The sequence below is a fragment of the Lonchura striata genome, chromosome 3 (assembly GCF_050655825.1).
Source record: "Lonchura striata isolate lonStrDom1 chromosome 3, ASM5065582v1, whole genome shotgun sequence".
Classification (NCBI taxonomy): Eukaryota; Metazoa; Chordata; class Aves; order Passeriformes; family Estrildidae; genus Lonchura; species Lonchura striata.
In genome coordinates, this window is record NC_140705.1 from 102,652,666 (window position 1) to 102,676,372 (window position 23,707).

The 23,707-nt window shown below is 44.8% G+C and overlaps 1 protein-coding gene across 10 annotated transcripts; it reads left to right on the plus strand.

Annotated features, from left to right (window-relative positions):
* The first annotated feature begins 1,362 nt into the window (after positions 1-1,362).
* Positions 1,363-23,663, plus strand: TRAF5 (TNF receptor associated factor 5). Of its 10 annotated transcripts, none has more exons than XM_021547546.4 (12): positions 1,363-1,456; positions 12,871-13,003; positions 13,431-13,762; positions 14,891-14,948; positions 16,213-16,314; positions 16,651-16,815; positions 17,119-17,196; positions 17,578-17,652; positions 17,921-18,013; positions 18,949-19,089; positions 19,596-19,764; positions 20,214-23,663. In XM_021547546.4, exons 3-12 carry the CDS (start codon positions 13,548-13,550, stop codon positions 20,789-20,791), a joined length of 1,674 nt encoding a protein of 557 aa, XP_021403221.2. In that variant the 5' UTR covers positions 1,363-1,456; positions 12,871-13,003; positions 13,431-13,547; the 3' UTR covers positions 20,792-23,663. The 10 variants fall into 10 exon arrangements, with proteins under 10 accessions (XP_021403221.2, XP_085432146.1, XP_085432144.1 ...); XM_085576018.1 differs by having other exon boundaries at positions 1,379-1,456; positions 12,875-13,003; XM_085576021.1 differs by lacking the exon at positions 1,363-1,456 and adding an exon at positions 1,551-10,642 and having other exon boundaries at positions 18,949-19,077.
* Positions 23,664-23,707: the final 44 nt, after the last annotated feature.

Consider the following 23,707-nt stretch of genomic DNA (forward strand, 5'->3'; position numbering starts at 1 on the left):
CTGAGATTCAGGGATTGTGATCTCTACTGCAGTTTCAAGGATGCAACTTTGTCTTAATGCAGACCAGGCATCCTGTTATACTCACTGAGCCTTAAGTGAAGAGGGATTTTTAAACTAATGCCTGCACCCTGATATCTGATGATTTTATTGATGGCTCTTCAACCCCACAAAGCACTGTTCTGGGGAATTATGTTCAGCACTGGGAGGATAGTGCGACCAATGACCAGCTTGGGAACCTGATCCCATCTCTAAACTATTCATTAAAATTTATAAATATTTAAATGCAGAAACATAATGCCTGTTGTTCTGACGGATCTTCCTGTGAACTTCCAGCATGTAGTACCCAGACTAATCAGGATTTTCCTAAAAACTAATCAAAAGGTAAAGGCAACCTAATTTTTGCAAGAGAGTGTTTTCAAAAGTGTCTGTTGTAGTAATGTCGTTGCTGGGTTCCCAGGCACTATGGACTGACTCCCTCGGGAGTGACAATTCTGAGTCATTTTAGCAAAAGAATAATCTCTCTGAAACTATTTTATTAGTATTGGTTTTAGAGCTCCTTTGAAGACAATCTACATAACACAACCCAGTTGTTTCCTATTTTTGTTAGCCTTAGGGCTTTTGTGCGTGTGCTAGGATGGAATGTTCCTTAGAGACTGGTTTTCCTAGAAGTGGTTTAATGTGAAAGACAGAACAAAGTGCAGCAGCAGGTGATGTGGAACAGGCAGCAAAGCCCTCGCATCAGTTCTGTTGGCTGGAGGAGGGCGGCGTCGCCTGCCTTTGGAAGGAACCCTTCGGCACGTCTCGGGTCATTAGCCAGTAGTCCTGGCACGGAATAGAACAGTAATATGATATAATAATAGCAAATAATAACAGGCGTGTGGCATGTCCGCGTCCTTTGCCTGTTTAGCATGTGCTTTGTTTCGCTCTTTCGGTCCCGCAGGTGTAAATAATGAAAGAGCAGCTACCTGTCCTGCCTGGAGGCAGGCGGAGGGCGGGCAGCGAGCGCCGTGTCCGAGCGCCGCTCCCGGAAAACTCCCCGCGCTGCGGGGCACGGCTCTGCCGGCCTTCCCGCACCTCGCCGGGCGTTCGGGAGGCTGCGGGCGGTGTGCTGAGCCCGGGGCCAGCGGCGGCTGAGGATGGGCTGCCGGGAGCCTTCCCCAGCCACGTCCCGGTCCCGCCGTCCCTAAGGAGGCGGGGGCACGCCGCCGCTGCCTCCCGCAGCCCGGAGCGCCGGCGTTGCCGGAGCGGGGCGGTGCCGCCGCCGGGGTCTCCCCGCCCGGGGGTTGCCATGAAACCGAAAGCGGCTCCCGCCCGCGGCGGCGGCGGCAGCGCGTCCTCGCCGCGCCCCCCGCCCGCCGGAGCCGCGCACGGAGCCGCGCCCCGCAGCCGGGCCGGCCCCGCACCGCCGGCAGCGGCGGCCCCGGCCCGGCTCGGAGCGCGGCGAGCGCCGGCACAGGTGCGGCGGGGCGGGCGGGCCGGGGCCGGGACCCGCCGGGGCCGGGCCGGGGCGCGGGGCGCGTCCGGGAGCGGGGCCAGCAGCGCTGGGGGCTGGCCGGGCTCCCTCCCTGAAGTGCCGCCGGTGCTCAGAAGTCTGCGCGGGGCTGCTCTTCTCGCGGAGGGTCGGGTCGCAAAGCCGAAGTTGGCGCCCCGGGAGTTGTGCGAGGTGCGGCGGAGCCCTCGCCCCTGGAGCCGGGCTCTGCCCAGCCCCGCCCGGGATGCGCCGCGGCCGCCGCCCCCCGGGATGCCGGAGGGAAAGGCAGGCCCGGTGCCCGCCCCAGAGGTTGGCGCAGGGCTGAAATTTTGGGGGTTGGGTAGGAGACAAAGCCGGGACTGCTCGATGAATGGAGAATGTCTTGGCAGCTCTGATCTCTTCAGACTGCAGGGACCGGTAACAAGCATTCCCGCTGGTGTCAGCTGAATGCTGCTGCGGGGAGGGAATCCCCCCTCTGTGCTTGTGCAGGGGGTCCTCTGATTTTCCTTGATTAGCAGCACTCTGGGAGCATCTTGAGGCAGCAGGCTTTAACCAAACCTTTTCAACACTTCATATTTAGAAGGAAAAACGAAGAGCTCCTATTGTTGGCACTTCTTGAATTGCTTTGCCTATTGTTAACTTGGCTGTGCCTTCCCGGTGCCAGCCAAGAACAACTTTCCTCATAACTTCCGTTTTATAAATATGGGATGGCTGAAAGGAGTGCAGTGATGTGCTAAAAATAGTTGGGTGTATTCAGGTCAGGCACATCTCCAGGCTGGCAGCAGAAACAGTTGTATTTTTAAACTCCCCTGCTGATTGCACACAGAGCATGCAGGGTTAGTGATGAAGGTAAAATTGGGGTGCTCTGGAATGCCGTTGTGCATTAGCCTGGGCCTGGCTGGTTTTTCACATCATCATCTTTTCTCTGAGGACTGTGTTTTATTATTGCTTTTGAGCAGGTGTGGTGATGATGTGTTGCACTCGGCCTAAAACCACCCAGGACAACTTCCTTTGCTGTTAGCTTTGATTATCGTATTTCTGTTGTGCAGAGAAGTGTTTGCTGTGGTCGAGGACCCCTCTGTGTGAGCGGAAGGCAGAACTGCAGCCCTTGGCTGAAGGGAGTTCATAGTTTCAAGTCAGGAGGGAGGGACATGCCTGCATGGGGGAACAATAGGGGACAGTGGGACCCACTGGATCACCTTGAGAGTCAGAAGCCAGTTGTTCCCAGCTGCTTGGTAAAGGAGATCTTGGAGAAGAGATTTGAAGTAGAACAGCCTGCTAATATCTCTCAAGGAAAAAAAAAAAAAAAATTGCCCTCTCAGCACACGCTTGCTCAAATACATGACAGGGAGGCAGTGGAGCCTGTTATCATTGCTTGAACAGAGAGGAAACCTTTACATCATTGTAGGCAATGCAGAGGCAAGTGGAGGAAGACCAGAACAGGCTTTGAAAGTGATGAGGTTTTGGTGCAGTGGGAAAGTGGAGGGACAGTGAGCGGTGATGTGCTTGTGGCCATGGCATAGAAAAATGATCCCTGTGGCAGCACACAGGGTGGATAAATGAGTAAAATACTACATTTCAAGAGAAATAAGCATTTGGAAATGGGTGTTTTCTTCATTCCTGGAAGTGTTCAAGGCCAGCCTGGATGGGGCTTTGAACAACCTGGTTTAGTGGAAAGTGTCCCTGCCCATGGCCAGGTGGTTGGAACAAGATGATCTTTAAGGTCCCTTCCAGCCTAAACCCTTGATTTGAAGAAAACCAGAGGATGATGGTGATGGATGAAAGCTTTATTTGTGTTAGTGGACAAGAAATACTGTGTCGTACATGAAGCAGCAGAAGTTGGTGAGGTATTGTGAAGATCTAACACTTAAAGCTTGAGAGGGAGATGAGGGTTATGGAGCTGAGTGGAACAGGTCTGGTTGTGTCAGGTTGGGACACGGGCTGTGCAGAAGAAGGGCTGTGGGGGAAGCTTGGGGTCATCATGCTACCTGTGGGCTGGGCATCATCCACAACCCAGATGTCAGAGGAGAGGCTGAGAGTTCAGCCTGCGCAGAAAGATGGTCTGCAGCGATAGGGCACATCTGTGAGTACCTCCCAGGAAACTTCAGGGTTAGAAAGTGAAGAGTTGTAAGCTGCTGAAGGATCAGATTCAGAGTAACACCATGAAGGAAGAAAGAAAAGCTTGTGGCGCTCACAGGGTGTTTGTGGAGTTTTGAGAGGGTAAGGAATCACAGCCAGGAGGGGACAAGATTTTAAAGCTAGAAAGCTGCTCTTGTAGACTTGGACAGAAAGAATTCAGGTAAGTGCAGAGAGCAGAAACCAGACAGTTCTTTATTTCAGCACACAGGCTCTCTAAGTCAGGGGCAGTTCTTACACAACTGTCAAAGCTGTGGGACAGGTCAGGAGCTCTTCATTCTGTGCCTGATATTACTTGGGTCACTTTGCAAAATCCCTTCACTGGGCAAGTGCAGATTTGAAGGTTGCTTCATCTCCTGGACTTTATTTGTGCCCACCTTCAAGTTACCCTTATAGCCTTCTCTCTTCAGCTCTTTGTCTGACCCTTTGATTTTGCATAAATAGACATAATTAATCATCAAGAATTATCTGGCTAGGGAGAGATATTCCTTTCTCTGATTTTTCAGAGAGTGTGTGAGTTGTAGTTTTCTTGGTCTCCTGATCCTGTGGAGGCAGTTGCTGGTGGCTGCAGGGGTTCAGGCAGTTTTTTTGTCTCGCAGACATTCTGTTCTTGGGAGCATTCCCTGCCCAGAGCAGTGTGGCAGCCTGAGGGTTGCTGCTGCAGGACCCAGCCAGCTGGCTGGGACACCTTACAGCCATCGTGCCCTTGGGTCTGCGCCCTGAGCTGAGGATTTCAGAACCTCTTCTTCTGCTTTCTGGGGCTTTTCTGTCCAAGTTTCTCAGCAGTAACTGCGAAGGGTTAGTGATCACACTGTTAGTCATCAATCCCTTATCAGTGCCAGTTTGGGCTGCAGATGTGTAGTTGTTCCAGTATCTTCCCTCAGCCCAGGAAAGAAGCTAACCTCTTTACCCTGGTGTGTGGCTGGGCTCGGGAAAGTGAGGAAACTTGAGTCATGCTGTATTGTTAATAAAAATGTTGCAAAAATTTCCAGTTTCCCCTGCTCGATATTGCAATAAATACACAAGTGTGTGAGAAACTGTTTGCACGTAAACCACAGTGATTTCAATATGGGATTGCCCAGAGTGCTCTGGAGTTCAGCATGTTTGTCTCTGGGAGTGGGACTGATAAAGCAAGTCTTTGTGTGTAATACACTGATGTTTGCATACAGGGATCCTGTATGTTGCTGTGAACTTACTTTGCAGAAGATTATATCAAAATATAGAAGTTACTATTATTATGCAAAACCACCTAGTGACTAACCAAACCTCAAGGTTAGGACCCACGTGCAAAGCAGTTTTTCCCAAAGTAGATGCTGTGAGACATAAAATGGTCTGACCTGTGCTAAGTCATATGGTTCACAGTCTTGTCTGCTATATCCATGTGCTTGAAACTGGAATGTGGCCCTATGAAAGAAACAAAAAATGCTGTGGCTGCCTGGCTATGGCAGCATGCTCAGGCAGAGCAGCACAGCTTTCCACTGCCCACTGCATTTGGAGAAGGGGCCGTGGGAGAGCACCACTCCTGGTTCTTGCCTCTGTACATCTCCAGCCTATCCTCATGGAAAGGACTTTTTAAGAACACATCCTTTTTCCTGTTGATGTTTTTTTTTCTTTTTAAGAAAAGAAAATGGTGACCATCTTTGCTGTCACCACTTTCCCAACAGCATGTTCATGGGATCCCTGAGAGTACTGGGTTTTTACATTAGCAGTTGTATTTTCACTGACAGCTGTGGCTAGAAAAATGTGTGTCTACGTGTCATCAAACACATGTGTGTGGTTAAAAAAAAAAATTGAGCTCATCCTAGTAATTCAGATGAATAACCATTGAGTTGATTCATAGATTTCTGTATGGATGCTGATAAAGTTCTTTATTAAGACTGAGTCAAAGGGTCTGGGCATGGAAAATTAAACCAAGGATCTCTTGTGCTTTAAACAGCTATTCATGGCCAAACCAACAGAGTGGTCAAATCAGCTGAAGTCCTGAACATTGTGTTCCTATAGGGCAGAGGAAGAGATGTGAATTTGAAAGCCCCAAAGACCTAGTTCTGCAAAATTTTTAATGGCCAGTTATTTGTTAGGAAAAGTGATGACTCACTTTGGCTTCAGTACTCTAAAAGATAAAAAATTAAAGCCTGTTAGTTGTCTTGCTTTTTGTCCCTAGCTCTTTTTTTTTTTTTCAGTAACTTTTGTTTCTTTATTTCAGTTTTCTGTCTCTTCATTCTGTTTCCTAAATGCTGCTGCTGTCTGTCTTTTCCCTTGAGTTCATCCCCCTGAGTTTGCTTGAAACTTGGTTAGGGTTTCAGCACTGTGTTTGGTGCTGGAGGAGGTCAAGGGCTGCTCACGAGCAATAAAATTGGCCTGCTGCTCTCTACTCATCTGCAGAGTCAAACTGTTTAAAATTAAGATCCTGCTCCCACTCAACTTCTCCATTTGGGGTTTTCCCCAAAGCTTCCCAGAAGCAGATGGTGCTTCCTGGAGCTGTGCTTGCAGAGCACTAGAGTTTCTGCAGCACTGCCTCCTCTTGAGAAATCCAGCTGGATGTGCCCTTCCCTGGGAGCTGGCAGGCTCGAGGACAGTCTGTGTACAAGCTGTTGTGCTGTTCTGGTGTCAGCCTGTGTGCAGTCTACAGCCTGACCAGGAAGCAACCTGAGGACAGGTGCTGGTGTCAGGGATGAAAGGACACCTGGGTTAAAAAGCTTAACTTAGAAGGGAGCTTAGGCTGTGCTGAGAAATGCAATTCAAATCAATTTAACTGATCCCATAAAGAGGCAGCTTGTCTTTCCCTTTGCCACTGACTTCATGGTGCAATGGTTTGTCTTTGTTCTAGAGCTTCACGGAAGATTCAGGAAAACATGGTTGAGATACCTCCTGGGAGGGGAGATGGAAATTGAAATAGGTTAGAAATGCTTTGGGAGAAAGCTCAATTAAAGGGAAAAGGTCAAAGAGGGTATATGTTGCATTAAGTACAAAAGAGAATTGACACTTTCTTTGGAAAATTAGTATTTTAAATAACAGGAGACTTTAAAATTACTTCTTTCAGAGAAAATATAGTAAGTTACTTCAGGAAAGGAAGGGAAAAAAAATTAAAACAAGAGACCAGAAAGCAAAGGAAGAGGACAGAGGAGGATAAAGAAAGAGTGGAGGTAGAGATGGAGCCTAAGGCACTGCCTCGAGGGCAGCACATTTTGGACTGGGGAGAGAGGCTGCCAAGAATCTTGTGTGCACAATTAAGTTGAAACTACAAAACCATTAGGGTTTATGGCCACTTAAGTTATTACAAAACCAAATAAAATGTTTATTTTCTTAAAATGTATTTTGTTTCCGTTTGAGAGTTCTGTTTGAATGTCTCATGCCTGTGCAGCCTGTGGCATGAGCTGATGTGACCGAGCCAGTGCTGCTTCCTCTGTGAGCTGCCACTTCACATCCTGCAATGGATGGCTTCACCCGGCTTTGCAAGGCTACCGTGGAGGGTTTACAGGATTGAACCTGGGTGTTTCTTGTGTCCTTGTGTGTTTCCTGCTGCCCTTGTACTTTTTCTTTGATCACATCGCTCACCAGTTTTGTGGAAGGTGAAATCTACTCTGTATCTTGGATTCCAACTGTGAGAAACGTCCTTGGTAACCTTGTGGTGCTCCAGATGGTAAATTTGCAGTCCCTACATTGCAGAAAGGCAAAATACTTTTCAGTGGCTTGTCTTGTATCCTAACACTTCTAAAACATTTTCATGCATGATCTTTTCAAAGCTACTCTGGGGGATTTCCACTCCCTTGCTGTTTTAAAATGCTTGTACTGCTGTGTTAACCACAAAGCTCACGCTGGTACGCTCTGGCTCTGTCTCTCTCTCATTTTCTCCCCATTGAGGACCAACTACAGTTTCCAGGTATGGTTTTACCAAAATGTGTCTTGTTAATGCTGGCAGGAGCTTCACTTTGCCAGAATTATTTTTCACTTCTGAAGGGCTGTTCAGGGACTTGGCACACAGGGGTTGGGGTTAGGCTGCAGACCCAAAAACATCTCAGGGAACAAGTTCACCCTCTGAACTGGCAAAGTGGTATCGTGCTGTTGTAAGGGCGAGAGGCAGAGCCTTCTTACTGAGATTTCTGTCAGTGCTTGGGAAGGTGATAAATCATTCAGAGATCGCTGCAGAAGTGATGGCAACAAGGTGATTTTCCAGCTGTGAATTAGGTTATTTTAAGGCATAACAATATTGTGTTGATTAGAAACAGATTTCTTGATAATGCAAAATTAATTAATTATTTTTAGAACATCCAGGGAAAACAGTAGATGTAGCAAATAAGTAAACTGGCTGTAAAATCAAAGCTGCTTTAGCACCAGACACACTTCATTAATTGTAAGAGTGTATTTTTAATTTTTTTTAAATGCTGTGTCGTAACCTGTGTCTTAAAACCCTGATGCAGTCTAGTCTTATGGGAATTTATTGTAATGCTTGACTGTACCTCTATGCAAAGGAAACCCTACTGTCTTACTCTGCTTAGTGAAAATTTGCCTATGGAGATGAGCAAACTGATGCTTGCTTAGTAAGGTTTTACTGTGCCTTGAGGATGAGGTAATATTACAGTTGTAACTTCAATAGCATAGTGGTGTCTATATTCTAAAGAAAATTATTATTCTGCTGTCCTCTGCAGCAACATCCCCGGGGGTGGGGGGGTGAGGGGGGCTCAGGCACATATCCAATAGGAAATTGTTGCTGTTGGAAATACTCTCTCCTGGGTACCAGCTGGTCACTGCCCTGCAGCTTTGAAGTGATTAGAACAACAGCAGAGCAGTTCCCGAGGTCCATTGGCTGCCAGGTGAAGTGGGAGCGAGCCCGGAGTGGTAGCAGTGGGTCTGTGTTGGTGCAGCAGGGAATCCTTTCCCTCCTCAGCCTCTGTGCTGCAGGGACACACATGGTGCAGCCAGGGGCCTTCTCCCATATGGAGACTCTGCAAGTGTGTTTTGTTGTCAGTCAAAATGTTCTAAGTCTTCCTGGTGGGCTGGAAGGGACAAGGATGATCCCCAGTGATGTCAGATGTCATCATCTCCTGTTTCCACATGACTGCATATAACTTGCTATAGCTTAAATATGTATCTCAAACTGTATAGATACTTTTGGTCATTCTTTAGCAAACTGTTTGCTCTTCTGTGTGTCGAGTTGGGGCATATATTTCTTGTCCCCAAAATAGCAGGGTTTTGGAGGGCCTTAGAGTAGTAAATCATACAACTCTGTTATTTTAATTCAAAAGTACTGGAGGCAGCTAATCTGTTTATAAATTTAGTAGTTTATAAGGCAGCTTGGAGGGTTTTTTTAAAATGCAAGATATGTTCCCCTCCATCCTGTTTCTGCCTGTTACCTCCAAATGAAGTGACTTGATCTTAGACCTCCAAATTTGACAAAACTTTTCCCACTGTGCCTAAGACAGGTCTGATCTGCCATAAAAGGTAGACAATTTTAGAGGGAGGGGCAGGGCATCTTCTAAGACTTGCCCCTACCAAGTGTCTTAGGGCAAAGCAACACAGCTAAACTAGAGCTACAAAAAGGTAGGTGCATAACCTTTTTTTCTGTGCCCTGTTGAATGTGTGACATGGAAGCTGGTGAGGAAGGTGCTTTTTACTGGGAATACCCCAGTCCTGGGGGGTGGCTGAGCATCACCCTGCCCTCATGCAGTGAACCTGACAGAAGATGGGCTCTCAGCCCCATTTGCTGGGCAGCTGGACCAGGGATCCTGTCTTCTTGTCCATGTGTGGTGATCAAATCTGTGATAACAACCTGGATATTTTCCCTTCTCAGTCTGAGACATGGTAGCACCCAGTGCCCGTGCCTGGTTCTGCTGTCCTGGAAGTTTTGGCTGTAATGGTGCGCTCATAGCTCATGGGGTAATGATTGGCTTCATATGAGAGAAAACAGGAAAAACATGTTCTCTTAAAAAAAAAAAAAATGCAACCACATTATAAGGAATGGCTTTTCCTGTGTGCAGAAAGTATGTCTTTGTGGCTAGAAGAAGTTAATCTGTCCACCATAGTTCAGTGTGATCAAGGTTCCACACAGCCTCTGTCACTCTGACTGCTGGTGCTGTAGATAGAGAGCAGCAGTGCTGGAGAGGAGCTGTTTGAACATGGGTTTAAAATGTTGATGCAATTTTATAGTCACGGCCATGCTGATTTTTCTCATTATTATGTTCTGCTCAATTTCTGAACAAGAAGCAATTCTAAGTGTGGAGCATTTTACTGGAAAATGTTTGGGCTCAGTTTGGTGTGGTGGTAGTTAAAACAAGACAGCTCCCAATTGATAAAGTTTATTTTTGTTATGAAAATTCTCCCACTTGGATTATTTCCACTGAGGTTAAGGCAGCTGCATAGAAAGAGCTGTTCCAGAAGCATTTTGCTTGTGCAGCTCATGCAGGCAAGGCTGGGATGCTGAAGTGGTGGAAAGGTGCAGCTGGGAGCTCTTTGTACTGCACTGCCTTTGAGCTCCCACTCATGGGTAGCTGTTTATAGGACTGGGGCTTGGCTTCTAGTGATTCATACCACTTTTTTATGTGTGGGCAGAATTAATTCTATTTATTTCCGTATAGGGGAATCCTTTTTTTTTTTTTAACGTGTAGGTTTTCAGTCTCCTTAGATTGGGGAGTTTTGTGTGTGTGCTGTTGCAGTGCAGTTGCAGTGAAAATGCCTTTACAGCGTGCACCGTGTCTGCCACAAGAGCATCATTATGCAGCATGAGCCTGCCGCTCTCTACTATTTTAAACCAGCGTTACAGTTCACACGTGTGCTGAAAAATTGCAGCATACACAAAGGCAGGACAGCTTCCCCTTGCTGGAAGCTGTGAGCAGACAGAAGTGAAAGCTACCTCAGCCCCTACCCACGCTGGCCAGGCATCAGCGTAAGCAGGAAATTGATTCAGATAACCCTGGGCTGCTCTCACTGCCAGCCAGCAGCACTTTTCCCCCTGACGGTTTCCCTTTGGTTTCAGTTCAGAGCCCGTGTGCTGGGAGGCAGGAGCGGGAGCAAAGCTGCTGCAGGTGCCCCGAGTCAGCGGTGAGTGCTGGGATGGGAATCGCACCTGCCTGGGCTGCTTTGGAGCGCATCCCACCGAGCGCTGCCTGGCACGGGGCTGCTGTTTCTCAGCTCCTCTGAGTCTCCCCAGCTGATTCACACGGGCACCTCTCCAGCTTGAGCAAAGCACTGCCATGCACAGCCCCTCTCCTGGAGCAGCCCGTTTCTTCCAGCAGAACAGCTGCAAGCCCTGCAGCAAAGCTCCTGCAAGGCTGGCAGCAGCGGTGAGCTCCTCATCTTCGGAGGTTTCTGCTTCTGGCTGCTGAGCAGGCAGCTCTCCTTTCACCTGGGCTGCTCTTTGCTGTGCCCTGAGGTGCCCTCAGCTGTGCACTGCTGTCCTGGGCGAGGCTGAGGTGCACAAGTTGCTTTCATGGAGATGCCAGGACTCTCCATTTTTAGGAGTGGGATCTGAAGGTGTTTAAAGAAATACAGGCTCTCATTTCAGCAAGAGAGTTGGAAGGTGTTGTACCACAAGAGAGTGGCTCCTTGAAGAAAGAAATGGGAATTATTTTGGTTGATATAATGAGCAGTGAGAACTCTGGAGGGGTTTTCTCAATGGAATTTTGGGCTGCTGACTGTTTATTTTTAATGTGTCCCATAACTTTTTTGCCTAAAATATGTCACCCCAGCTGGAGTTTCTGGAGTTAAGGAAGATCCCTAAAGGCAAAATGGGTAAAACATGGTATTGTTGTTGGTGGTGGTTTTATTTTAGTGTGTTTTTACAACAGAGTGGCATTAGCTTGCTAAACCATACCAGCAGATGAGGTAAGTGCTGGAACATGATAGGATTGGGGAAATTGTATGCCAAGTAAATGGGAGAGAGAGCAGTAATAAGAGAGAGGAAGGAAATTTGTTTCAGGGTTGTCACTGACCGATGGCAGAGTGAGTTCTTAGGCAGCTCATCGTGTGGGTGGTCCATGCTCTGGAAGTGAATGGTGACAGCTCTCCATCTGCTTTAGAAGCAGCAGGAACACTCTGCTGTTGGCATCTGCTACTGAGGCAGCCCAGACTGGAGACTGGCAATCCCTCAGGCTGCATTTTGTCATGTCTGGTTGACATGAGGAAAGGAGAATTGCTCCTTATTAGGTGTCAGGGAACTGGGAACCCCATTTTCAGAGGAGGAAAGATCAACTGTTTAAAAATGAAAGAAGCAAATTGACAGCCCTGTCTGGTTTGAAGCAGGAGACTGTTCATTTGGAGGGACCAAACAGGGTAATTTGAAAACTCCTGTTGGAATAATAAGTCTTTAATGGCTGGAATATTATTATGGTTCATATTCCCGAGGGCTACCAATGTTAGATACTCAGTTGTGCTGGAGTATGTCAGACATTCAGCCTGGTAAAAGGTAGGGAGACTCTCACAAGCTGGGGAGGTGAATATTATGTACAGCCACTAACAAGGGTGCTGAGCCACAGGAGCACTTAAATGTTGGCTGTGGAATACATTTTAATTGGTTAAGTGCTTTGGTGTGTTTTTGAACCAGGCACATTATCTGTCTGCAGGATTTCCTCGCCCAGTATGGATTGTTAAAGTGGAAAGGAAAATGGATGTTGCTCTCTGAAGCCCAAGGTGCTCTGTGGCAGATCACTAATTGCTGCTTTTGTGGGCCAGGAGGCCACTGCAGCAGGGAGGGAGGGCAGAGTGTCAGCACTGGACACAGTTTCATGCCAGACACAAGGTTGTTAATGCTCATGTGCTGGCCCTGCTTCCATCCAAAAGCAGCAAATGCCCTCAGTGACCTTACTGGAGATGAGTGAGAGCTCTCAGACAGGTGCTGATGCCAGTAAGAGTGACTCCAGTGACTGACAGGGTGGATGGTGCACACAAAGAAGAAATAGCATCCCACAGCACAGCTGTAAAACTGAGCCCTTCCTTCAGGAAATGAGGCTCTGGAAGCTCAGGTGTGTTGTGCTTTTGTACAGCCCTGTAAGGAAAACATCATCTGAGTCCAAAGCTGCAAGAAATGCCAACCAGAGTGGCTCTAGGGCTTGAGCTACTTGCAAAAAAATAAAAACTTCAAGGTTGAAAGACTGGTGACAAATCTCAGGGTTTGTGGCTTAAGGCTTGGAACAAATGTTGATGGTTTTTCCTACTGGAAAATTAACGTTGCATTCCTGTGCTGTGTATGAGTTATGGTAGGTTGAAAGAAAAACACCATACTTCTGATTGCAACCATGCTTTTCTTTCTTTTTTCCCACCACTTCTTTCAGACAGAATTAATATAGCCAAAAACTTGCACGTTATTAAGTAAAATAAGAGTTTACTGCTAGAAATGAATGATCAATGGGAAAAAGAAAGATGTCAAGTTAAGAGGCTTCAACTCGTGTAACACCGAAACAGAAGGTAAAATCCCCCTGCTGGCTTCTTTTTTTGCATGCTCCTTGCTGGGGAACCACAAAGCCATCTCCTGCTTGAACCAGTGCAATGATCTTGTAAAGTCGTATGGGTGGGCTTTACTTTAAGTGGAGACTTTGCTGGTGAACATTAAGCCCAAAACTTGGCCTCGGCTTTCCCCAGCTGTATCTGAGACTCTTGTCGTTTTTTAAAACTAAGAACTGCTGCAAGAAAATTTAAAAAAAAAAAAAAATCAAAAACCAGCCAAACCATAAAAATCTCAATTCTGTGGAATAATTTTCAGATTGTGAAGCTCTTTTCCAAAGAAGTGTGCTTTGATGCTTGTAGCGTGATCTTTTTGTGGTTCTGTGAGTGTTTTGTTGTTCTTCCATAGCTGGCACCATGTTTCTCTCTGAAACCTGTCTCCCCCCTGCAGATGAGAGCCCTCCTGCCAGCAGCAGCCTGCTGCAAGCGGTAGCCGAGGCAGAGAGGCTGCCAGGGAGCGTTTGAAGAGCTTCTCCCTGCGGCTGCTTCGCTTCCCAGTGCAGCTCCCATGGCCTGTGACGAGCCCGCCGCTCTCTCGGGCATCTTCACACGCCAGAACTCCTCCAGCGCCAGCTCCCTGGACTTCGAGCCCGACGCCGACTACAGGTTTGTGGAAAGCCTGGAGGAGCGGTACAAGTGCACCTACTGCCACCTGGTCCTGCGCAACCCCCACCAGACGGGATGCGGGCACCGCTTCTGCCAGCAGTGCATCCTTGCGCTGAGGTGAGAGCGGACTCCGCAAGCTCCCCTTGTTCCCTTGCCTAAAAAAAGCAGCCCACGTCTTCTGTAAATCAACAGTGAGTGCCGTGAGAATGTTACCGGCCTGGTGGGAGGCTGAAGGAGTCAGTGGAAGGGCTCTGTTGAGCCCAGTGACTGCGTGCTCAGGGTTTTAAAGGTGTCTCTAAAGACCTCACCCGGTGCTGGTGAGCCGCAGGGAAGTCAGCGTGAAGAAACTGTTGATGTAAGCTGATAGTGCTGTGTGAGATGCTGCTGTGGTCTGTCTGTCTGCCATGGTGCTCTTCTAAGAGGAATTGGCCACGTTGATATCTCACGGTGTTGGTCCTGGTGGTTAGATTAGGCTGTGTTCATTTGCTTCTGTATAATTCCTCTGAATTTAGCAGAATTATAAACTGATGTTCATATTACCTGATGCTGCAGTCAGATCACAAGGCTGCTGACATTTCTCTTTCTTGGTGCAAAAGAGATTACCCTCCAGACCTGTCTGGGAATACATTATGGACTCTGGTGTACCTGAGGGCAGGATTTCACCTGGAAAGGTTGCAGAGGAGCCTCTTTGTGTGGATGGATGTCACATTATCTTTTGTGAACTTCAGATGCTTCATGTTCGCTGCTTTGTCTCTGGGTTGACTCCTTTTGCACTGCCTATCACTGTTTTCCTGGATTTTACACACTTTCTATGCTTTTTAAGAAGGAAGCCATTAGATCTTCTTTTACTGGTGTAACAAGGAGGGCACTGCTTCTAGTAGACAAAGGCTGGGTTTAAAGCACACAATGAGATTTTCTGAGATATGACATTTGTGATCTGCAGATGGTCAGAAAGTGACAACGTTCTCTTAATTAAAAAACATCTTGTGGTTTTTGCCATTGAACACTCTTAGGACAGACTCTGCTTTCTGTTACGTATTCATGGTTGCTGCTTTATGCTCTCTTGGAGCTGTGGGCAGAATTTGGCTGTGTAGTTGCCAGATGAAAGTGTTTCTAAAGGACTTTTTGTTGTTGTTTTTATGTTATCTACTGCTGACTTCTGTCAGAGTCAGATTATAGCATAGCCCAATTTCATAAAGTAAATTGAATTTCCTGCGGGTTAACACAACTCTTCTTTTGATCTAGAGAGTTAAATGCAGTACCCACCTGTCCTGTTGACAAAGAAACAATAAAAATGCATGAGGTAAGTGGCTATAGCTTTATTTCAGCAGTCAGCATTTACATGGGAAAGGCAAGACAGCTGAGAATAAGGTGGCTTTTAGTCCTCAGGGAAGAGCATTTTTTTTGTCTCTGAAATAATGCTAAAGGAAGCAGTGTACTCAGTGATGCTCTCCCAGAAAGGGATTATGGCTGTCCAGCTTAAGCTTCATTTTATACCTCATGTTCTAAAGTGATTTCATTTTAGTCCACTGTATTTCTAGTAAAGTGTTGAAGAATTTCACAAAGTTTTGAATCCTCTCAACTCACCAGATATCTGTTTTTTTAATGGAGATTTTACTGACTTGGTTTTTAAATGCTGGGATATCTTGTTTATCTGATTGTCTTAATTTTAACTTGGCTATAATTTGCTTGCTTGATTATCTCCATTAGCTCTCATTAACCCTGAAGACTTAATTTACTTTTGGGTAACTTTTAGATGAAAAGAGAAGTTAATCCTTTGCATTTTGCAAGCTATTGTTGGTGTTGGTTGTTTTGTTTTATAATGGATTCATTGGTCCTTATTTATATTCCAAAGCTTAAAAGTATACTATATACTGGTTCTGCCAGAAATTTTCCAGGGAAATGAAATGTCTCCTTCCTCTCTCTCCTCATCCTGATAGGAAATTATAATCAGACTGTGCACAGGATTTTTGTTTTTATTTTGCCATCTTCTACTTCTTGCAAATTTTAATGACAGCAATGTGGGAAGATCTCTAAATAAGACTGAGAGCTGGTTCTGGGGGCTTCATTTGTTTCTGCACACGCAGCTGAGCACGGTGCTGCTTCTCAGAGGTGACAGAAAGGATACCTCAGCACTGCCCCCATCCCAAAGGCTCTGCTTGAACAGAGTGGAGCATGCACAGAGCTGCTTTGGCTTTCAGAGCCTGTTAGCTCCAGCTGCTTTCTCTTAGATACAGGCAGGCTCTGGCAGTGGTTATCCAGCTCCTGTGCTACTAGTCCTGCTGGTTATAGGATGGATCAGCATCTCTGGAATAATTACGTGGGGGTGGGGGGGGTGGGGGGGTGGAAACCTATGCTTACTAGAAATATCATAAATGGTTGAATTTATAGTTTCAATACAAATTTTCAGTATGAATTACCAAGAGCCATACTCACAATTATGGTGTCTACACTTGAACACCTAGAAGATCTGTAGTGATGTTTTGTTCTTTTATATTATTTATAACATCCCATGTGACCCATATTAAGGGTGACTGCATATTAAGGCTTGTTTGCTTCCTTTACAGGTATTCAAAGACAACTGCTGTAAAAGAGAAGTTCTCAACTTGCATGTGTTCTGCAAAAACTTTCCTGATTGCAGTTCAAAAGTAATTCTGGGGCGATATCAGGTTGGTTTGCTTGATCAAATTTTGAAGCCTTTGATTTTCATGACAGCTCTGTGTATTCATGATCAGCTAAATTCCCGTGATTGTCTTCAGAGTTATTGTAGTAACATGGCTTAAGTACAAAGATTATGGCAGCTATACTCTGTAAGTGGCATATATTACAGCTTTTAGCTTGTTCCAGCTTTGCCTTAGGGTTTTGTTTTTTTTAAGAACCATTTGCTTTATGTAGCCTTTGTAAATCGCAGTGTTCGTTCATATTCTGAATGCTGAGGTGATTGATTATTTGAGGAAATGTGCCAGGTCACAATTTGGCATTTAATCTGCTGCTGTGTGTTGCAGGAGCATCTGCAGCAGTGTCTGTTTGAATGCATGCAATGCACTAATGATGGATGTCGGGATCGAGTTCTTCGCAAAGACCTGAAGGAGCACTTGAGGCAGCAGTGTAAATTCCGAGAAGAGAGGTGCCAGTACTGTAATACATATGTGGTGTTCATTAACATAGAGGTAAGATTATGAAGCATTCCCAGGAATCCATAGCACCTGTTTACCCTTGATATTGCTGAATCAAAAGTTTCCAACATTGCAATGGCACTTAATTCCTGAAAAAAAATTTGGCTGAGTAGCTGAAGGAAAAAGTATAATAAATGCACTTTAAATCATACCAATTAATGATGCTCTCTTATGAACAAAAAAGTGATACGTGGCTTGCATTTTTATGTTTGGGATTACTTTTTGCATATCTTCCTCTGTATATACTGCTTTACAAAAATGAAAGCCATTGCCTTGTTCTGTTTTCTTCTTCTTCAGAATCATGAGAAAAATGACTGTCCTGATTATCCTGTGCCTTGTCTCCAAAACTGTTCACAAATAATTCTGAAAAAAGAGGTACTATTATTTTTTTTTTCCTGATACTGCGATTCAGCAGATCACATGAATTTATGAGAACTGAAAGCTATTCTGCAGACCCCATTGGCCAGTGCCAATAAAATTTCATTGCTCTAAGAGTTTCCCTTGTTCAATCCTAAAAGGGATATATCTCCCATCTTATAAGTGGATTATTCTGTCACAGCAAACCACTGGAGTTTTGCAGCATGGAAAAATACCTGGCTTGCTTATTGATTCTGAATACTCATTTTCCTGGTAAAGTGATTGGTGATGTCATGACAATGGCCTTTATTCACCCTTTTTGCAGGCATTTAGATTTTATTAGTGCTTCAAACTACTAAGTGTTTATTTGATCACAAACTGCTTCATTAATACATGCAGATTGAAAAGCACCATGCTGTGTGTCCCGAGGCAGAAGTGGACTGTCCATACAAGCAGTACGGCTGTCATGTAAAGGTACTGTTTTACTGATCTTTGTCTGTACCAGGACTGGACTTTGTCTCCCAGACCAATCAGAATAATTAAAATAACTAATTTATGTCCTTTCACAACCATTTCTGCTGGCTAAGCTGAAATATAGAGAATCAGGACTGTCCTTCCCTCACTTTCAAGGCATAAAGGAGACATTTTGAATGTTAGCATCAATAATTTTTTTACCAACACTTTCAAAAATCTGCTTATGTTATTATTTTATTCTTTCATTTCCCCCCTCTGCCTCACTAAGGTTAAAAGAGGGAAACTTGCTGAACATGAAAACAGTGCCCTGAGGGAACACATGCTGCAGATTTTAGACAAGAACTCCCAGTTGGAAGAGCAGGTAAGTCATATTTAATGAGCACTCTTCAGCAGTTCTTGACTGGTTAGGGGATGATATGAGATTCTACATTTGTTGCCTGGTTTAGATCAGATACATTTTAAAAGACTGTTTTTGTGGTTTTTCACACCTCAGAAGACAAAATAAGCTCTTCTAGTGAAGTCAATCAATTACAGAGAAACCTCTCTGTGCTCAGGCATGTATACACTCCACCAAGCACAGTGGGAAGCTCCTTGCTATTGCTCACCTCATTTGCTTTCAGTCTCTGCTTTACACTGGATATGAGTTTAGAGATAAAGTATTTTAAAGTTTCACTGACTGGCCAGGTTGCTCCTGGGCCTTTAGCTGCCCAGGTCACCTGCTCTGTGTGGAGGCAGCACGGAGGACAGCAGAGCCAGTTGCAAGCACCTCTCTGCTCAAGATCACTTCTTTGGCTCCCAGCAGGAGACACAGGTGTAGGCCCAGTCCTGTTAACCAAGGTGATCCAAGCTGAGGGGAGACTTACTCTTTGCTTGTTTATGCAAGAAATAAGAGTCCCAAACTGCTAAAACGTTGAAGTTTTGAAGAGTGTATCCCTCACTGACTCATCTCTGCTGGTTAGACCTCACTAGAGGAAAAAAAATGCATATACATACACATAGAAACAGACACGCACCTGTGCATGTAAGTATATATTATCCCACTATAGAGCTGAATGGATCATCATGATGGGAATGAGAGATAGGAGCCTCTTTGCACCTGGAGCCACACAGATCTATTCAGTTCTTTTCAGTGCTTATTCACAATTAGTGAATTAAGGAGTGCTCTATCTAGCTCACTTGAAGGATTTGCATTGTTAACTTTTTGAGTGTCTCTTATATAGTCAGATACGTTGTAATTTCTTCATTGTATATTTTGGTGTTCCTTAGCATTTATACTCTGATTTTTCCCATCTGTAGATATCTGACCTGTATAAGAACCTGGAATGTAAAGAGATCAAAATCCAGCAGCTAGCAGATGCCATTAAGAAGTGTGAGAAAGAATTCAGACAGTATACACAACTGTTTGGTAACAATAGCAACTTGATGGTAAGCACTCAGGTGAGACATTGATTTTACTTTTGTTACCAATTGCTTTTTTGCATCCTGAAATATGTTTCTCCAGTAATAGTTGCCATTAATAGCACAGCAATAATAAATCTCCCCAAGACCTTCTCATTTTTTTACAATATGGTATTGTCTTTTAATTTTAATTGATACAGAAGTTTGGATACATGATCTGAGCAAAAAGCACTGTACAAATTCTACATGGTCAGATGCCCAGGGCAAATGTGCAGGTGTAAATTTGAATAATGAGTTGAATGAAGTGGTGCAGTGTGAATGGGCTCTGAATGAGAGATGGCTTCTCAGTCTGTAAATGTGCTGAATTAATCATGAAGGAGTGCTGGGATAAATTCCTAAGCCAGCAGAGCACTTTGAATGCATCATATTGTTGATACTGCTGACACGCTAAAGACTTCAGTATCTTATTTCAAAGCAAATATCTGGTTTTATGGATATCTCTTGCCTCTATTTCCCACCCTCTTCCAATGGCATGAACTGGGAAGGCTCTGGCCAGTCACCTGGATAAGTCTGCACGCCTGGAATCACAAGTGAAACAGCTAATACAGATGGCAAACCAGCAGCAAAGTAAATTAGACCTGCAGCCCCTGTTTGAGACAATTGAAAACGTGAGACAGAAGATTGCCCTGATGGAGACGTACGACCAGCGTTTAGGTAGGTTGGCACTTCCCTGCACAGGTAGCAGGGGTTGCTGATTTACTGGGGGCTAAGTAGAGGCTCTGGTGCTACTAGAAAGGGCTTTCTTTTTTTGCATTCTGACACCAAATTGTGATGGTGTGTGTGGTGTTCTCCCACATATCCCTACTACACAGAACTCCAGTGGCACTGCAGGGGCACAGAGCCACAGCACTGGCCTTGGTTTGGCTCCTGCACTGTGATGGAGGCTATGGTGCTATTCAGGCATTCACGATTTATAGTTGATACTTTTCTTATTCAACTACCAGCTGCAATTACAGTTTAAAAAAGTTAACAGCAGGCTTGGGTAGATCGGTTTTGCCAGCTTGACTCTTGAGTGCTCATTTTATCCAGGGCTCTGGCAATTTTATTTTACCAAGTGTCTCTCTCTTTTTTTGATAATTCTTTTTTTCCCCCTCTTCTCTCAGTTGTTTTAGAAGATCAGTCCAGCAAACATGATCTCCAGATCAATATTCACAAAGCACAGCTCAATAAAAATGAAGAACGATTTAAGCTTTTGGAAGGCACGTGCTACAATGGGAAATTAATCTGGAAAATCACAGACTACCAGAAGAAGAAAAGAGAGGCAGTGGAAGGCCGTGTGCTGTCCATAGCCAGCCAGCCCTTCTACACCAGCCGCTGTGGGTACAGGTTGTGTGCCAGAGCCTACCTGAATGGGGACGGCTCGGGAAAGGGAACGCACATCTCCCTCTACTTCGTGGTCATGAGGGGTGAGTTTGACTCGCTGCTGCTGTGGCCTTTCAAGCAGAAGGTTACACTTATGCTTCTGGACCAAAGTGGGAAAAAAAATCACATCGTGGATGTCTTTAGAGCTGACCCCAACAGCAGCAGTTTCAAAAGGCCGGATGGAGAAATGAATATCGCCTCCGGCTGTCCGCGCTTTGTGCCGCACACCGTCCTGGAGAGCACAAAGAACACCTACATCAGAGATGATACTCTCTTTTTGAAAGTGGTCGTGGATCTAACTGATCTGGAAGAATTGTGAAAAGCATGCCCACTCAATGTGACTGCTGTAAGCATGAGGAGCTGTTTTTGTGGTGAGCACCAGCCATGCAATAGCAAATTGCCACCAGTCAAGCTACTGAGACTGTTTCATGACTTTGGACTACAGGACAGATAATGAATTGCCAAAGCATCAGCCTTTCCTTTTCTATCCTTTTCTTCAAGACTGCATTTTTAAGGCAGCTAGAAGTCCAGGTTGGTGCAAACATGCATTCAATCCAGATTGATTCAGTCCACGGTGGAGGGAATGATTGGCTCCCATCACCAGACTGGCATTTGGAGATGAACCTCCTCCAGTAAATTCCCAGGAGCCCAGGCAGGCCTGTGGGCTTCTCTCCCTCAGACAGAAGTGAAGCCATGCCCAGAAATGCAAGTGCATTTCTTCTGTCTGCAATGGAAACATTTCAACATTAGCAAATTTGAATCAATATGTCTTGATCCCTCCATCTCCTGGATTTTTGAAGCAGGGAGAATGGCTTCAGTTAGGCAGGGAAAGCATTTAAAACAATTTGTTTTAATTGAATTTTTCCAGAAAGCCCAGAGGAAGGGGCCAATGCCTCCTACCTTTTTAGCCTGTTGTTTCAGCTGTACAGAGTACCCCAGGTCACAACAGCTTTCTTGTGTCCTTTCCTGCTTAGTGCCTTGGGACTGGTTTCCATTGGTGGTAAACATTCATAGTTCCTATCTGAAGCCAAAAGCTGCAGGTGCTTCTCACCTCTCAGGACATGACCAGATGCAGGGCACTTGGCCAGCCTGCCAGTTCCTGGCTGCACTGCTGGAAGAGGGGCAAATCTCCGGTTCTTTTGCTTCCACATCTGTGCAAAAGAGATGTTTTCTGGCCTTACCAGCTCTACAAAAGGCAGGAGGAGCTTGGGGAATAGCTCACTTATGTAACATGCAATTTTCCTCTCTCCTAGAAGTTTGGGGAAGAAGGGGGAAAATAGATTAGGGAGTGAGGTTGCTGTAAGAACCCAATTTTGACAATCATTGCGGCTCTAGTGTTTGTTAAGGGATGACACAGCTGCTGACTGTGATGTGTGAAGATCTTTATTTTTATTCCAAGTTCCTTCCATATTGCAAAGGAATGTGTGCATTGTACAGGGTTTATTGAAGACACACTAAAACCACCAAGGTCAGGCACTGATGAACAAGTGACACAGAACACATGTGCCTTTTTAAAGCCCTTTGGGTGCCTGTAAGAGGGATGTAATTTTGCATACTCAGTGATTTTGTTATTACAAGTGGCAGCATTTTGCATCTCTCATCTCTTACAGGTAGGGAAACACCACAGCATTATCCATTGCTCCAAAGCTTATCAAGAGACAGCAAGAAACTAAGCTGGTTTTAGAGTTAGAGTAAACTAGGCAGGATAAAAATTAATACAGGGCACAGACTGAAAAGCATAAGATAGAAAATTCAGGAGGGCAAATGTGGTAAAATGAAGAATGCCAAGGACTGATACCAAGATGAAGGCAAAATACTTTATTTTGTATCTGCAGTCTTATTGCTAGACATTCACTTTCCCAAATGGTTTTCAGGACATAGTTCAGACACATGTATTTTCTAACTCAGGGGTGGAGGGGAAGAGACCTTAGTAATCTGTACCTCATGGTACAAGTTTTGATCTACAAGTCCTTTTTGTTTTATAATGTCAGGATGTACTGAGCCACCATAGGGGCTTTCCTATGTTCCTGGGACAGATTGTGAGGAACAAATTTTATTCTTGTGTACTGCCACCATTGACCTCAAGAGTAATTTCAGCTGTAAACCAGAATGAATTAGGCATAACACTTGGTTTCAGAAAGAGCAGGCTTGTTTTGATAGTGCTGTGCCATTCTGTGACATCAACCCTGAGCCTGGCTTTCATATCGCTTATTACTTTAATATTTGTCATGTAACTTTCAAAGTGACACACAACTTGCATAATAACCACTAACAACTGATGGGAATGTACCATCCCTGTGTCCTGGGGCTCTCCAGTACACTGAGTGTTAAATACAGAAAGTGATAAAGAACTCGGACAAGCAAGGGAGGCAAGATGAAAAGGATGTGTGTGGCCTGGATCCTGGGAAATTCCCAGCCCTCTCTGCCTCCACCACCCCAAATGTAAAATGGGGGTAATAATACTTGCAGAAGCATTAGGGCTATTTAAATGTTTGTGTAGAAGTTTCAGCATGAAAAGAGCTAAGTATTATTAAAACTCCATTTCTAGTTGCTAGAGTAGGTGATGGCATTGTGATGTGGATAAGTGTTTAGTGTTTTCCTAGACAGATTTTGGAAGCATGTTTGGTTTTAGGCAGTTCCTACTGCAATTTCTCCTCTACCTACTGGTTGGGTTTAGGTTTTTGCCATAAATATTCCTTTTAAAATTCTGAAGCACAAATTCATCCTGGGTGATGGAAACATCCCTTTTGAAGTACTGCCTGTTTTATAAAGAATTAGTTGAGAAGATTAATTTTTTTAAAGACAACCTTCTTTAAATTTGTTTTAGTACAGGAATTAAGAGATTTATGTTAAAATTTTCAGTGATTTTTTTTACTGCTTGTGAACCGGGTTTTAAATTTCATCCCATTCTTAATAAAGAAAAAAAAAAGTTGTATAGCATGAATATCAGGAAGAATTTTGATGTTGCATGAAGAATACCAAAAAACTTTTCAATAATATTGTACTGGGTAAGTAACCAAAAGAGCGTAGGGTATTTCTACATCAGCACACGATACATTTCTAAAGTATTTATTCATAGTTTGTAGTTGTTTGAATATCTCTTACTACAACAGAGGCATTTTTCTAGCTGAATGTCTTTACTGTGTACATAATCTAATGTAAGAATAAATAATTTTATCATCCTTCCAGAAGGATTGTGGCCTATATTCCATTTGGCTGGACTGAAGCATACTTT